Source organism: Hakea prostrata, chromosome 2 (genome assembly GCF_041222555.1).
Source record: "Hakea prostrata isolate BN-2017 chromosome 2, UWA_Hpros_2, whole genome shotgun sequence".
Lineage (NCBI taxonomy): Eukaryota > Viridiplantae > Streptophyta > Magnoliopsida > Proteales > Proteaceae > Hakea > Hakea prostrata.
Window position 1 is genome coordinate 36,996,459 of NC_142601.1, and position 17,174 is coordinate 37,013,632.

Below are 17,174 nucleotides of genomic sequence, written 5' to 3' on the forward strand. Positions count from 1 at the left end.
GCTGCTGACTTGACATGGGCAGACCTAAGGAAGCGTGGTCCCTACACTCATGTGAGTGTGGGGGCAATGGGGGCACGGTCAGCTTAGGGGCAAGAAATCTGAATTCCATATAGGCATGTTAATTATGGTTATATACCCAAAAAAAAAAAAATGGTTAATGTTGGTTTGCTGTAGTCCGCCCCACGGACGTTTGAGTCCAAGTGGCAAGGATCTTTATTCTATTTTTATATTATCTTTATTCTTAAGAGGGTACTTTTGGAAGATAATTCATTCCTGAGGGCGGGAACGACCGGAACTGAAGGATGCATTTGCGTTTATAACGCCTTGGCAGCATTATCAAACGACGAATTTTGTTGTTTCTAGGGTTTTAGAAAAGAGAGACGGTGATGTCGAAACCTTTAGCAGCGGCAGAGGTGGAAGAGCTGCCGAGGACTATCGTACGCAGGGTGGTGAAAGATAAGATTTCCCGGTTATCCCATGAAGTAGACATCTCTGTAAACAAAGATGCTCTTCTTGCTTTCTCCGAGAGTGCCAGGATCTTCATTCATTATCTTTCCGCTACGTAAGGCATCACTGTTGTTGGTTCTGATCTAGGTTTCGTCGCATCGTTGTAACTGTTATTCTCATACCTCCTCTAATTAATTATCATTTTCAAATTGATTTGCCAGTACCAATTAGTCTTTCTCTGAATTGAACTTAATTCCTGACAATCACATGCAGGGCGGATGACATATGCAAAGATGCGAAAAGACAAACTATAAATGCTGAAGATGTTTTGAAAGCGATTGAAGAAATAGAGTTTCCAGAGTTTATCGGCCCTCTTAAAGTTGCTTTAGATGGTTGGTGAAACCTTCTTTTTATCTCTTTGTTTGATTTAGCTTGATCTTTTATTTTTCCATATAAAATTTTCTTTTGAAATTATTGTTCGGCAACAATTCCTGGCGGGCTGCAGAGTAATGGGGTGAAGTTAATAGATATCCTGTAAGAAAGATAGCAACTTAGACTATAAGGAACAATAGATCAAAGATTCCATGATCACGGAATTTTTTTTAAGGGCCTGGTTCCTAACTTTGTTGGGAAAAATAAACAGGATGAACTCTAAAGTGATATCTCAAACGAATCCCAAGCCATAATGCCAGCTTAGAAAGACTGCTTGGATGATTTATAATCATATTTACCCATCTTTATAGTGCAAGGTAACAATTAACATAATCTTGAAAGTTGACTGGTACCTTCCATTTATTTAAACGAGGATATGATATTGAGCAAACATCTTCATTCACAAGCTGTAGGTGACACTGGAGGTATTCAAATTAAGCATGGTCAATTACCTTGTCCCCTAAGAGTGGGCTTTTGTACATTCTTGTTTCCATAATAGAGGGTGGGATGCATGGCTGTTTGGTGATGTAGACTAGAAGTATTCAAATGTCAATTGCCAATGATAAGGTAAGCATAGAATACTGTCCAAAGTGGTTAATGAAAATAAATAATAAGGTGGGCCCTCTTGAGCGAACCATAAATTTACAGGGGTTTTCAAGGTGCCTTCCCCACTTACAAGCTAGACAGTTTGTGTCATTGTTCATGCTCCCATTATTATCATCTAGAAGGGCAAAGAAGGTGAATAATAAAGTTTCTGAAAAAAACTGATATATCCTTAGATTGAATTGGATCAACTAGGGGCTAGTCTTCTAGGATCCTAAACAGAACCATTCAGTAGGGGTCTAATTTATGGTTTTAGGATGGTAGGATCAAGGCTGTAACTTGTATCAAGTAAGGGGGTAGATATTGGATGTATACAGTATGAATCTGGGAAGATTCAAATGGTTAGATTGGAGATAATAATATAGGTTAGGAATTAAGGTTTATGGGGGAATACAAAATTAATGAAAAGGGGGAAGTAGATTTTGGGTGATCAGAAGATTAGAAGAACAACTGTACTTATTCAGATTCAAAATTTACAGTTGTTGTAGAACAGCATGAAAGTCAACTTTGAGGGAGGGTGAACTGGTTGAACTAGTCTTTATGAAACAAGTAAAAAATTAAATTTAAACAGTAGAATCAATGCAATGCAAGGCACATAAGAATTAATTTAGTGGTTTGACTCAACTGAGTCTATGTCCACTCCTCTCTAACCTTGACAAGGGTACATATATATATTCTTAATCCAAGAAAAGAGTACCCAATCCTTTTAGGATAAGAGTATCCTTGTACCCTTACCCCAAGTCCAGTCTAGGGACTTTGTACAACAATCAATAAAAAATACAAGAGAGATAGGAAAGATGTTACTTGAAGGGTGTGGGATAAATCCTAGTATGAATGCAATGATTAGAGAGAATGCTTGTTACTCTCCTTTTCCTCCTGATGCTGCTTCAGGAAGACCTCCTTGAGTGAATGATTCCAAGCTCTAGATGTAGAGCAAAGGAACTGATGCAGAATCACCCCTAAATTGGGCTTCTTTCCTCAAGAATAGTCTAGGAATTGGTCATAGATGTATTTGGTCTTTGATACCTTGGGTTTACTTTGTAATTGGCCAATTTTATGGGCCTAAAATATGGGTAGAAAGTATGATAACGAGATTTTTTTAATTAATTTGGTTAAGAGTCCTATTTCAAATGTATTTCCTTTATTTCAATTTCTTATCAATTTAGGTCACTTAATGATGTGAAAATGGTTGATCTCCCCATAATTTGGCCTAAAGCTTAGACCAAAGTAGCCAATCCAAAGCTGGCCGAATTCCCATCAAGGGCATTTTGGTTTTTTTCTAGGCCTTTTAGGGTTTAATATGGTCCAAATTGAATCCCCTCATCCAAGGTAATGGATCTAATTTTATTTTATTTATTTGGGTCATTAGATTTTGAGTTATAAAGAGTCCAAATCCATTAGAAGTTAGTTGTGGATAAAATAAGATTTTTTATCCAAAGGGGTTCTTATCTTTTAGGAGCTTGGGTGTGTTTAAGGAATTCTAGTTTGATTTAAAGTTGTTGGTTGAGTCCTATATTATCTTAGTTAGCATGTGCTTTAAGTTGATTTGAAGTGTGTTTAGAAAGATTGCAATCTAAGGAAAGTTGTAGTGGTGCCTAGTGAGGAGATAGTCTGCTCGTAGTACATCCATTGCCTGCTTCTAGTGAAGAAGCCCGTGTGGATGATAGTATGAATATGGAGTACATGTCATTGACCAGAGTCCCTTTATTGAAGCCCTAGAAGACTAGCTAGCAGACACTTTTGTTGAAGACTATGAGGAGCTTGATCTAGATCCTACTGAGGAGCATATGAAACTCCCCCATTCATCGGTGATGATTGATTTTAAGCAGGAGAGTTGATGTAGTACCATGGACCCACATTCAGAAGAAAACTTAGAGAAAGTGCGCCAAGAAATTGTGGCTTAAATAGGCCCTATGCTTAGTTAAGCTTTTAGTTCTTAAAGTTAAATCAACTGAACCAATCATGGTTTGAGATCTCGGTGAGTCTCACGAGATATCTCGCTTTTTTAAGAAGGCGAGACGAGATAAAGGGCAAGATTCCCACATCTTGCTCAAGATCTTGCCTATCTCGCCATATCTCTCCCCAGATCTTGCCGTATCTCGCTGGAACTCTCAATTTTTGCCCATTTTTGTGTGGATTTCGGCTGGATTTTCACTTGCAAGTTGCAACTACTCTTAGCACATCTACAACACCAAAGGAAGATTAATCATTATATGCTTGCCTTATGAACTTATGAGTTATGACTTATAGAACTTCTAATGGTTGTATAATTTTATTATTCTATTTTCGAGAGTCGAGATTGTGATACTCATATAGATGGAATTTGATGACATTTAAGTTATTTGATGTATTTGATACACTTACTTTTCGTTTATAAGCCTTAAAGCTTTTATATTACATTTTGCATAACCTTGCATTGCCCAATCTTGCAGCATTTCGATTTCACACTTAGTGTCGACCTAGAACTCATATCTCACAAATCCAAGGCCAACAATGTGTTCAGAAGTCCTAATTAGGCTAGCTACCAAGTTTGAGCCCAACTTAGACCCTAAAACCCTTCGAGTTAGCCCCAAAAAAAAAACCATATCTTGACTGAGATCTCGCTAGCTCGGTCAGAATCTTAGTTTCTGGAAGGAGTGAGTGAGATCTTTAACCATGGAACCAATTTCAATGTTGGTTCAATTTGAGCCGATTTGGTTTATTAGTTAATTTAATTTCAGTTTAGGTTAGTAGGGTCTTCTCAAAATTTGTAATATTTAGGGTAAGTTTTTTTGCTCACATGCATGCACATGTCTTTTTTTTTTCTTTTCTTTTTTGGGGGTGGGGGGTGGGGTGGAACTTAGTTGTTATAGAATTTATATCTCCATGCATGGGAATTGTTAGGCAGTTTTTTAATATTTCTCAAAGTCGTTTATTGTGGGATTTTACAGTTGTAAGGCTGTTAAGCCTCACTATATGTACCCCATCATGGATGATTAAAGTATTTTTTGTTACCAATAACATTCATTTGTGAATTTAGTTTCTCTTGAGTGGAAGACTTGATTGATGTTTCAAATTCAAATTTGAGGTTACTTGCTCTTTCAAGTCCAGGTAGGTTGTGAATCAGCCTGCCATTGCCATCTTTCACTTCCTCCATTGAAAACAAAGACCCACAGCAGGTTAGATGCAGGTCCAGGTCTTTCCCACCCATTTCTTTCTCACATTCTTTCATTTTCTTGAATTTTGGAGCCCCAAGAAACCGAAAATTCAAATTCAGATCTACATCTATCTAGCCATCAGATTCATCCCTAACTTGGGCCATTATCCCTGTGTACACAATCCCCTACCTCAGATTAAAGTTACAACATAAGAGTTCCCCCCAGGTCCTTTGACCTGCAGTTCCTAGATTCCCTTAACAACCCTAACTTTGTAGGAAACCTCAACACCCTCTGATATTCATGTCAATCCTTTAATTAGGGCCTACATTCCAAACCCCTAAAGCCACATCGAGTTACAAAAACCAAGAAACACCACAGCCAATACCCATTAGTCCCTATTCTGGTTCATTTTATTCAGTTTTCAGCAGATGGCTGCCTTGCTTGTCCTACAACTAGGGCTGCATCTGATCCACAAGAGACAAGATTTATAATGTTTCACTATTTCAGTGTCTTTTAAATAAATAGGGGACAGTAGTGTGATTTATTGTAGTTAGTAATTTTGTATATAACTAGGTGCTATTTAACCCCTGATTGAGGGCTTAATATAGTCTTTTCATAAAAGAAATCTCAGATTTTGCATTGTTGCTTTGTTGTTCTGCATGGGATCATGACCGTGGGTGGGGGTCTAATCCTAAGAGAAGATAGAAGACACTTAGGTCTAACCTAACTCCCCCCTTTGACTGCAGAAGCAGTCCTCATAGCCATCAACTAACCTCCATCAGATGAGGTACAGACAATCCCCCATCATCCCCGCCCTTTAAAATTTCTGTTTTCTTGTCAGCCTAACAGCCCATTCTAGCCCTCTGTCCGCATAACCAAGCATTTGCAAGAAACAATAACCCAAAACTCAATTCAAAATCCAATTAATATTGGCCCTTACTACAATTATATGTAAAAGACTCAGAAATAGACTTCTATACTAAAAAGGAAAGGTCCAACCCAATTGTCAACCTATTATTAGGCAAGGTTGTCAAAGCGACAAAGCAACCAAAACGATGAAGTGCTTCCAAGGCACTAAAGTGATGAAGCGCAAATAAAGCGATGACTAAGTGGTTGAAGCGTTCAAGTGTTAATTCTTTGATATTTGATCCAAATATCAAAGTTACATAAAATTCCTAGCATTTAAGTATGAAACATTTTGCAAACTTAATGAAAAGTTCATTCTTTTTGTTCATTCATATAATCAATATATAAGATTGGAAAATGTAACATGGTCATTAACTTCAAATATAATAATATCAAAGTTACAATTCAAACTTCAAAGTTTAACAACCAAATTATCAAAACAACTAAATGACCCTACTGGGAGACAAAAAGTAACTCAGACACCTGCTGAATAAATAACTTAGGCATTATGCATTCACTTCCAGTTGATAACAAAGAAAAATAACATAAAAAAAGCCAATATCAGAATCTCAGAGAAGAAATGTTATTTCAGAATCACAGAAATGTGACATTGGGTTTATTGTTGGTAACCAAAGATGTGATATTCTGATATTGGGTTTACCATAGAAGTATTATTTTAGAATCTCAAAGAAGAGAACAGAAAAATTGCTTTAAAAAAAAGAAAAAAAGAAAAAAAGGCCAATAAAGTAGTGGCTGGGTGACCAAAGCTTCCAAAGCGCTCGCTCGGACTCTTAAGCGACAAAGCAACCACTTTATTGACTTCAAAAAAAGCGACGGTTGCTTTGATAGGGTAGGAACCGCCAGATGCTTAAGTGACGCCTTGACAACTATGCCTATTAGGTAATCTAAAACAGCTAGGAAAGTGAGAAAGTAAAGAAAATAGACTGAAAGTGAAGGGAACCAAATTCTTGGGTTTTGTTTGTAGGAAATTTGCCCTAGAAATTGGGGTCACTCTAGGATCCTCTCTTTGAGAACCAGCAGTCTTCTAGGGATGTAGGCATCTTTACTTGAGGGACTCTTGAAGGAACGAGGGTTTACAAAGGTTAAGTCTACACCTGGAAAAGTTCAGCCAGGCTTAGGGTTAATGGAATTTCTGGATTTTGAAGATTAACCTTGCTGTAATTTAGATTTCAGATCTGGAATTTAGGTGTACAGTTAAGTTTAGTGCTTTTTATTTATTTATTTTTATGTTTTAAAGGTTGGTTGAGGAGGATTAGGGTTTGGCTGCCTGCTTTTATGGAATTTTAGTACTGAAAATTGAAGTTTGGGTTTAGGAATCAAAACCTTAGGGTTTCAGTTGGATTAGGGAAGGGCCGTGGTGTGTTATTTTATATTTTCAGGTAAGTCCTACTTGGTTTGGGTTTGGTTCGAAGTATTCTGCTAGGGATAGGACTCTTAGGCGAGTCAACTAGGGTTGGGAAGAGGTAGAATAGGGGTGTGAGACGGTAATCCTAAAAAGGTGGAGTTAGGTTGCTGAATTTGAGAACTATACAGTTTCTAGTAAAATTAGGTTTAGGGTTTCTAGAGGTTGAAGATGAATTGCAGGAGATTTGAAAACCTAATGGATGAAGGCCTGAGTAGGGAAGGGGTGTGATCCTATAGGGGAAGAGAGGGAGGTGAAAGGGTTAGGGAATCTAGGGTTGAAGAGGATGGATATGCTGCTGCTGCAGGGAGAAGAAGGGGTGTGGAAGCTTGTGGGTAGGTTAGGAGAAGGGGGAGAGGGTTGGGAAGGAACTGGTGGTGTTGTTACTTGGAGATGAATGTAGGCTGCTGGAGTTGTTGCACTACTATTGGAATAGAAGAGCAATGGCTGGAACTTGAAGAAGAAGCACTCACAAGCTGCAGCAGGCCTCCCTGAAGAAACCCACGTCTTCCTCTCTTGCCTCTTTATTTATCAAATTCAACTTATTGATTGCAGAGTATGGAGGCTTTACACATAGCCTCTAAAAAGAAACAAACTAAGACTCAAAACTGAGAAAGCAACTTGTCCTCAGACTAACTCTCTAATTCTAAGTACGACTCTGACTTGACTAATGACCCTCATCTGGCCAAGGACTTGATAATCTTACTCTAGAGAAATCCAATTTGGATTCTAAGACTAGATATGGAGTCCTAACAAAAAGTAGACTGAGACTAGGGGATTCCAACTCAAACTAGGAATCTCACCTATATAAGGACTCTTAAATAAATCACAAAATATTGACTCAAATGAGAAAATGAAAATCCATAGGATCTTGACAACTAGCTGGACTCAGTGGGACCCTGACCTAGGACTTCACAAGTTGCAAAAACGACCAAAATACCCCTTGATCAATTAGGGGCTGTAAGGTTTGGGGAAGTAGCCCTAGGCTCTATGCAACCCCTAGAAACAGTTTGCATCACAATGTAGGACTCTCAACAAAATAAAAGAAATGAATCCCATATTCTTACTTTTCTCCCACATGTTAGACCCATGAAATTGACCAATTACAAAGGAAGCCCATGGAACCAAAGGCCAAAAGTACGTATATGATTCAATCCTAGACTATGGTGATGTGTTGTAGATCTCCCACAAGTAATAATATAAAAGAACTGCTTTATGTAGGGGACAGAAAGTCATCGTGTTGTAAATGTTACAAGCATAGTTGTCACGGCGACGAGGCGATGCAAGGCGGTTTAAGCTAATTGAAGCGATGAGTCGACAAGGCGCTTTTGAGGCGGTTGAGGCGTTTTAAGTGAAATTTTTAGTGTACATCTCATTCACTCTAAATCTATCATATCTTATATAATAAAAAAACTAATATCAGACTACCTCAAGTCATCCAACATACTACAAACCACACATATAAATAAAAAGTCGCAAGAAAAAAGGAAGAGAAGAAGTTGCTTGTCACTGACCACTGCTTGCCGGAGTGTCGCTGCGGGAATGGAAGAGAAGAAGAGAGGAAGAGAGAAAGAGATTAGGGATTAGAGTGAGAGTGAGAGTGAGAGTGTGAGACTTGAGTCAAGAACTTAATCTCTTTCAATTTTGTTTGTTTTTATTTTTATTTTAACATTTGATCACATGCAGCGTCATTATACATATGCATATAGGTTCAAACAATAGATACTTTACAATCGGAATCTAATAAGTATTTCAATATATGCCTTCGATTAGGCATCTTTCTCGTGATTTAAAAAAGAAAGAAAAAAAAAGCGGACGCCTTATTGCCTAAAAATAAGGCGACGCCAATTTGAGGCGCTCCGAAGGAGCCCAGACGCCGAGGCGACAATTAAGGACGCCTAGGCGACGCCTTGACAACTATGGTTACAAGGGGTGTTCGCTTCGAGTCTTGCATGAAATGTTTCAACATTTTCTGTGTTATGTGAGAAATTAAATTTCCATCAGCACAACCATGTCATGGTTGATACCTGGGACATCTATTAAGCAGGACAACAATGTCACAAGTGATAATATAGCGAAGCTTCACTTTGATCTTCCCTCTCCCTTCTCAACCAGTCCCACTTGTAGCTTCCTATTTTCCTGATATTGCATTCTAGTCTTTCTTTTCCTTTTCTTTTTTTTTTTTTTTTTTTTGGGGGGGGGGGGGGAGAGGTGGGGTGCTTGAGAGGCCAATACTTCCAAGATTCAGAAATATTCATCAGATCTTTGAAAAAAGTCAACTGGTCCTTTCCTCAGGCAATGCATAAGTTGGATGGTTCCCCGGTTGTGAGTTGTTCAGATCTAGTTTTCTTTCCATTATCGAGTTCATGTTGCAGAGATTCTTCAGAGGCTTGTGAAGTTACTATCTCCTCCCGGAGTTTTGAGAGAGTTTGTCCAGTTTAAACAAATCTGGCTTCTGCAATATTTGCTCCTAACCAAGAAGAAGGTAAGTTTTAAAATTTGCAAGCAGAGACCTATTACAATTTCACAAACTCTGTATGTCTGAACTTTATTTAAGTTTATGTCCATTCTTCTTTAATTCCCACTAAATTGTTTTAGTTCCAATATACTCCTCTACTAGCACATTGAGTCCTTAAGTTCTAATTTTTTACAAATTACTTCAGATTGATTTCCAAGGCTTCCATCCTATTATAAGCTTCTTTATTGACAATTCTAAGGTGCAGTGGTCCTTGGCGGTTGGTGCAATGGTCGGAGGATCACAGTTGTAGCTTAAGGTCAAGGCATTGGAATAGCCTCTTTGTGTAAAATGCTGAAGTAAAGTTACATAGGAAAATTGCCCCCCCCCCCCCCCCCCCCAAAAAAAAAAAAAAAAAAAAGCGAATCCATGCGAACTCAGATTGTGCCGAAGCCTTCGTACCAGGTTCGCCCTTTTATTGAGAATTCTGCTCAAGTTATCTAAATTTCTTAATATTCACCTTTCTTGCCACTCGAGCTTATTAGTGTAGTTATCTAATGCTTGGGTGGGTCCACAAGGGTATCAATAAAGGTTGATGCAATCTGTATTGCATCACAAGCTGAAGGAGAGGGTTTTCTAGTGTTCCTTTCACATGGGAAAGTTTTACCAGATGTATGTTGCAACTTAAACCTCCACTCCTTTCATATAATCCTTTCATAGGCTGGTTTGTGATGGTCCATCCTTCTTTAATTCCCACTAAGTGTTAAGTTCCTAAATACTTCTCTACCAGCGCATTGACTCTTTTACCTAACTTCTAATTTATTTACAAATTTTGACCAAAAAAATTATTTATAAATTACATTAGATTAATTTCCAATCCTTCCATCCTATTATAAACTTCTTTATTGAAAATTTTAAGGTGTGGTGGGCCTTGGCGGCTGGCACAATGGTCGGTGGACCACAATTGCAGCCTGAGGTCAAGGCATTGGAATAGCCTCTTTAAGTAAATTGCTGAAGTAAAGTTGCATAAGAAAATTCTCTCCCCCCCCCCCCTCTCCTCCTCTTAAAGACTGCGAACTCTACTTGTGCAGAAGCCTTGGGTATCAGGTTGGTCCTTTTATTGACAATTTCCTAATATTCACTTTTTTGCCACTTGAGCTTGTTAATTGAATTATCTAATGCTTGGGTTGGCCCAAAAGGTTTTCAATAAAAGTTGACCCAATCTGTATTTAAGCCCATATCTATTTGCACTGGTAATGGATGAATTAACCAAAGACATTCAAGATGAGGTCCCCTGGTGTATGCTGTTTGCGGATGATATTGTGTTGATTGATGAGACCCAAGTGGGGATTAATACCAAATCAGAATCATGGAGAGTAGCTTTGGAATCAAAAGGCTTTAAACTTAGTAGATCGAAGATAGAATATCTAGTTTGTAACTTTAGTCATGATCGGGCAGATGATGAGGTGGTGATACTTGACGATAAAGAGATTCCTCAGAGTGATTGTTTTAGGTACTTAGGTTCAATCATAAGTAAAAGAGGTGATTTAGAGGATGAGGTTTCCCAAAAAATTAAAATAGGGTGGATGAAGTGGAGAGGTGCGTCTGGGGTTTTATGTGATCGGCGTATTCCTTAAAGCTCAAAGGAAAATTTTATAGGACTGTTGTTAGACCAGCTATTATGTATGGTGCAGAGTGTTGGGCTGTTAAAAAGAATCATATAGATAAACTCAGTGTAGCAGAAATGAGGATGCTAAGATGGATGAGTGGCAAAACTAGGATGGATAAGATAAGAAATGATCATATTAGAGTTGGTCTAGGAGTTGCTCCCATAAGTCATAAGTTTCGAGAAAATCGTTTGAGGTTGCACGACTACGTTCAACGGAGACCTATAAATGCCCCTGTACGGAGAAGTGATATAATCCATATTGAAGGAACTAGAAGAGCTAGGGGTAGACCTAAGATAACCTTAGGAGAAGTGGTGAGAAATGATATGTATAGCTTAGGCCTTGTATCTAGCATGGCCTCGAACAGAATTGATTGGAGGGCAACAATCCATGTAGCCAACCCCATTTAGTTGGGACAAGGCTTATTGTTGTTGTTGTTGTTGACCTAGTCTGTATTGCATCACCATCTGAAGGAGAAGATGGCTTTTATAGGTGTTCCTTTCACGTGGGAAAGTTGTACCAGACATGTCACAATGTAAACCTCCACTCCAACTGCCTTTTATATAATCCTTTCAAAGGCTGGTTTGTGATGGGCCATTCTTCTTGTAGTCCCACTTAAGTATAATTTGTTTCCAAAATACTCCTCTACCAATGCATTGAGTTCTTAAGTTCTAATTATTTACAAAGTACTTCAGATTTATTTCAATCCTTCCATCCTATTATAAACTTCTTTATTGACAATTCTAATGTGGTGGCCTTGGCGGCTGGTGCAATGGTGGGTAGACAACAGTTGTAGCCTGAGGTCAAGGCATTGAATTGCCTCTCTGCGAAGAAGAGGGACTTTCTAGTGAAATCTGCTTGTGCTGAAGCCTTGGGCACTAGGTTGGCCCTTTTATTGACAATTCTGCTCAGGTTATCTGAATTTCCTAATATTCACGTTTTTGCCACTGGAGCTTATTAATTGAGTTATCCAATGCTTGGGGGCCCCCCATAAGGGTTTTGGTAAAGGTTGACCCAACCTGTATTGCATCACAAGCTGAAGGAGGAGGGATTTTCTAGTGTTCCTTTTCACATGGGAAAGTTGTACAAGATATCTGTTGCAACTTAGCTCTACTTAATCTGTCATTTATATAATCCTTCCAAAGGCTGGTTTGTGATGGTCTTTTTTCTTTCCCATGGGAAAGTTGTTGAAAATGGTAACCACAATGTCATTACTTCTTTTTTTATTTGATCTTTGTTGGCATGCTGCATGCTCTCCTATTGTCATCATTCTTACCTACTTGGATCTTCCTAAATCTTCAAAGCCAAATTTTACTGCTATCGGCATCTTAAAGACATTGGTAAGCTTCAGGAACTTATGTTGGGTTGTTCTTTCTTAATGAACCTTTGATTGATGCATGAAGGAAGATGATTAGTGATTCAGTGAATATTTAGGATGCACAGATGTGAAAAGGAAGAAAATGATCAGTGACTGATAGATTGGGGCCAGAATCAGAGAGGGTTGCTGAAGCCACTTTTCCTGTGAACATGAAGATGCAGGAACCTTGACGTTTTATAGGGAGATCATAATTAGTAATTTCCCTTGAGTCTTTCGGATTTGATGTTAGCTCATCACCTCTCAATTAATACTCTATTTACAAAAATTACTATAAGAAATACTTTCGATATCTTCACTATAAGTAGGATATACCCATACTTACTGTTTTCATTTTTGTTTGGGGGTTGGGGTTGGGGGGAGGGATTATATTTTACCCTGTTCTTGTACAATTAGCCTCATTATGCCCATCTATGCTTCTTGCTTGATTTGGGTTTTATAACCCATACTTTGTAAATTATCATTCTACGTGCAGTTTGACCACTAAAACAATCCATTTTATCCATTATGTATTGAGAATATTCTTTTGGCATTGGTTACTGTGATTAATCTATAATGTTAGATTAGACTGACGTGCATGGAAGGTTTGGGTGAGAAGGCCATGTTTAAGGCATGAAGGGATAAAGGAAGGGCTTGGACAACCAAATTGCATGGTGGAAGGACCAAGTCCTCCCGGGCTACTGTAGAAAGAGTGCATTCAGTTGCACTTGGGCCCTGGTTGCTCGAATTTGGAAAGCTGGGGTTTTCCAGACCGCCATTTGCCCGCTTAGAAGTGGATTCGAACCACTGACACAAGGAATTTCATGATTACTCCTTTATTTGGTGCCTTGCAGCTTTTAGAAGAAAGAATGCTGCAAAGAAAGCAGTAGCAGCAAAGACGAAAGAAGTGAACAAGAAAAGGAAGATGGAAGAAAAGCCCCCAGAGCTAAATGGAGATAGAGATGTTGAGGAAGGTGATGGCGAAGAAGATGACGAAGGTGATGGTGATAATGTTAATGACTGAAGGAAAGTATTTCAATGATGCCATTAAAATATCTCCTTGCCATTTTTGTAAAGTTAAGTGATGCTGTAAAATTTCAAGTCGTAATTTGCAAGACAAAATCTGTTGTACCAGGCATCTGCTTGCTGATTCACAAACTAGGCAGCTTGAAATTGTTATTTTGTTGTCGTACGATTGTTCTCTCCTCTCCACTTGGATGTTTTCTGTTCTTGGAAGGAGATGCAATGAACTAATTAGCGTGGATGCGCACAACCTTACATTTCGTGTTATCTTACTCCTAAAATCTTGAAAGGCACTTGGTCCTGGTCAGGGACACCCCATATGGTGAGAGACTCAGTTGTGAAAGTACTCAGCCCCCCTCTCTCTCCTTTCCCATTTGAAGAGATCATCTGAGGGTGACCTAGATCTGAGGAGATAGTGATGCACTCTAGGAATTGGCTGAATCATAGATTCCATATCATCAAAACGGGGCATATGAGCTATGGGGTTCTTGGGATCTGGATCAACACTCCTGGGATAAGTGCTGATAATGTTTGTCACTTGAGAATTCTTTCGATTTTGCTTAACTTAATGCGCAGGACGATTAGCCAGCCGTCTGATTGCACCAAAAAGATCGTGGCCGTTGATGGTCGTAGGAGCAGTTAAGTGAAGAAACTGTTTGATTTTGGAGCCGGACTGCTAGACCAGACGAACAAAAAATCAGTTGAAAACAACAAAAACAGAAAAAAAACGGAGAAACCTCATTTTGAAAGATGTTTATACTCTGATTTCAGAAGCTCTGAAGAAGCTCTCATCTCAACTTTCTGATTTCTCTTCTACCCTGATTCCTCAAGTAGTGGGATAACGTCTGCTTGACACTCTCTTTGAAATTATATTTCTAGCATTTATGTCCACTATGTTTGATCGAGTTTTAAAAATGAGTGCATTTATCAATGTTCCTTGTTGTTTATGTGAATGGGTGATTTTTTTTTCATTCATCTCTGCTTCAATTTAGTTTTTGATTTTGAAGTGCTACCCACCCTGGATTAAAAAAAAAAAAACTGCTTCTCTTCATGCATTTGTGCTCTTTCTTTGCACTTTTATTGACTCATCTGTAACTTTATGAGATGTGATAGATGGCTATGAAAGATGGCTATGAAAGAAAGTGAAAGAAGAAAATTGCCGTGATTATCCTGCATTTATGCTATTTCTTTGCACTTGTATTGACTCATCTGTAACTTCATTTTGAGAAAAATGGGGATTATGTTTTGGGTGTTTTCATAATTATTATGAAACCTATGTTACAAAAACTAAAGGTTTCTCTGTGTATTCCTTTCCTTTTATATTCTGTACAATTTGAAGTTTTTTGCCAAGCATTGATTCAATACAATGTGATAGTGAACCAAAGGTTTCTCTATGTATCTGTATCCCTTTCCTTTTTATGTTTTGTACAACTTGAAGTTTTTGCCAAGCATTGATTCTTAATATGTGATAGTGAACCAAAGATTTCTCTGCGTCTTACCACTGATCCCTATACCACGTATGAATTCAAATGAATATGACACCTGTGGGAAAACATCACGGAACAATGCTATTTAGATAGGGTCTGTCTTTAGCTTGCTTTGTTAAGTTGTTACTCCTTTTAATAGATACTCTCATACTTTCATTCTAATGCTCTATTATTGAATTGGAGGCAAATGATTCAGGGCCATAATTTAAGGTATGCTTTAGTTTCCTATATGGTTAAGCTCCTCATGAATCTAGTTGGCTAGTTAATCACCTAAGGCCCAATAGTTTGTAATACTCTTCTGATAGTGGACAAATATTTCTTCAGAGATGCTCATCACTCATAGCTAGGGTTCCCACCTTCACAGTCACTTTCCTTCATGATTGCACCACAGAGTAAATCAGGATCCCGGCCATTTGTGGTAATACTCATTTGGTGTTTGATGGTTCTTGGATAAAGAAATTATCTCTACTTGCTGTTGACTGCTACTTTTTGTCACAAAATTGTTTGTTAGCTGTCTTTTTTTATGTTGCCACTTCAGTTAGCTTCTAGAAACGTGGAACTTTGTAGATTAGATGCTTCCTTCTTTTCTTTGTGAATTATGTAATAGTTTCTCATACGATCATTTGTGAAACAAGAAAGCTGTTAGTTTCCTAGATAAAGTATGGATTTTACAATTAGAGTCACGATACTCTGTTGGTCAATATTTGGGCCAATGAGATGAAAGAAACCATGAATCAACTTTTGCTTCCCAATTACAAGCAGTGTATGCTACCTCAGCTTTCAAAATTGCAATAGGTGAGGATGACCAATTGGGTGTATGTGGTGAATTTTTGTCACTGCTTCTAGATCTGATCCAATCTGGGACAAAGATGTTTCTATGGTGCAGTTTCGGAATGGACATCCCAAGATTGATCCTGGATTAGATAACACAGTATAGGTAGTTTCTTAGGTAAATGATGTCTCAAGAAGTCTTATAATTGGAGGACATTCCAGGCATCTCTTAGTATAGCAGAGAAAGCATCCCTTCAAATTGGAGTCATTCATTAAACCATAGGCTGGTGGTTCTTCTTGGCATTTTAACGGCCTAACATTTGTACTCTGCCTCTTGGGCATGGCACTGACAGTTTTACTTTGAAGCCAAGGGCTGAGATATGGTGTTTTACATGCAAGGGCTGCAGAAATTTTTTGGTTTAGTCTTCGGATTGTTTGGTAGCTTTCGTTGATAAAGTTGATCTTATAGCCACGGCTTCAAAAGAGCAATAAAAGAATGAGATAGAATATCTGGAGGCATGGATAAGTCTAATAAAGGCTGTGGTAGTGATAATGATGGGGAATGACAGCCTTTTGCTATGTTTTTTATTGTCCGTGAGAGTGTCAACCTTCCATACATCTCAAACTAAGGCCTAGACATCATAAAGCATTCTGTTTGGGCTTGTCGATGCATTGTTTTCTTAGCCTTGGCTACAGGTTGCTTCAAAACCCATGCTGCCCTAGAAAATAAGGATTTGTCACTGGAAATCTTTCAGTGGTGATTGCTAAATTACATGGTATGCAGGTAGGTTGTATGCTAGTCTACATAAGAAAGAAAGAAACTAGGTATGGATGCTTTCACAACCTAGGTCATTCTTTTGGATTGAATGGTTTGAGTGTTTGGTGGGTCTACTTGAGCTGCTAATTGAGCTGTGGATACAAAACTTTCTTGCTTATTCAATGTGTTGTGTAAGAAAGGAACATTTCTGGGGGTGGGAGCAGGGGGAGGAAGAAGTTGGAATTTACGTCAATGGTTAAAATCTCCTCTTGGAGCTAGTTGCATCTATATATATAACATGTGCTACTTTGTTGAGTGTGTTTTAGAGTTAACTATTTTCTGATTTTTGTCGTGGATAGAAATAAGTTATTAGTTTTGAAGGCAAAATATATTAACTGTAAGCAGATATTTGTTCAATTACAATTAAGTTATTGTGGGCAGCTATAACTTATTTCTATCCATGACAAAATCTAGAGCAAATATATGAACCCTAAATGCTAGAACAACAAAATCAAATTTATAATACCACAGTGGTTCCCTATACTCTATTATTCTAACTTCATTTTATGAGTTGATGGTAATTTAACATCATGTTGTTTATCTTGTTTGATGTTTTTTTTCATTTCTTTGAATGAGTGATCAATGTACATGGAATTCTATCCTAACTTCAGTCTAAGTTCATTTCGATGAGTTTCAAACCATTATTTCTAGT

The 17,174-nt window shown here is 38.2% G+C and overlaps 1 protein-coding gene across 1 annotated transcript; it reads left to right on the forward strand.

Annotated features, from left to right (window-relative positions):
- The first annotated feature begins 281 nt into the window (after positions 1-281).
- Positions 282-16,588, forward strand: NF-YB11 (nuclear factor Y, subunit B11). The gene is made up of 3 exons (XM_089144595.1): positions 282-562; positions 721-839; positions 13,279-16,588. The coding sequence occupies exons 1-3, from the start codon at positions 387-389 to the stop codon at positions 13,446-13,448; spliced, it is 465 nt and encodes a 154-aa protein (XP_089000721.1). The 5' UTR covers positions 282-386; the 3' UTR covers positions 13,449-16,588.
- The last annotated feature ends 586 nt before the right edge of the window (positions 16,589-17,174 follow it).

Coding starts and splice junctions, on each gene's coding strand:
- NF-YB11 (XM_089144595.1), top strand. CDS start 387: ATGTCGAAACCTTTAGCAGCGGCAGAGGTGGAAGAGCTGCCGAGGACT. Junction 563..720: donor ATTCATTATCTTTCCGCTAC/GTAAGGCATCAC, acceptor AATCACATGCAG/GGCGGATGACATATGCAAAG. Junction 840..13,278: donor TCTTAAAGTTGCTTTAGATG/GTTGGTGAAACC, acceptor GGTGCCTTGCAG/CTTTTAGAAGAAAGAATGCT.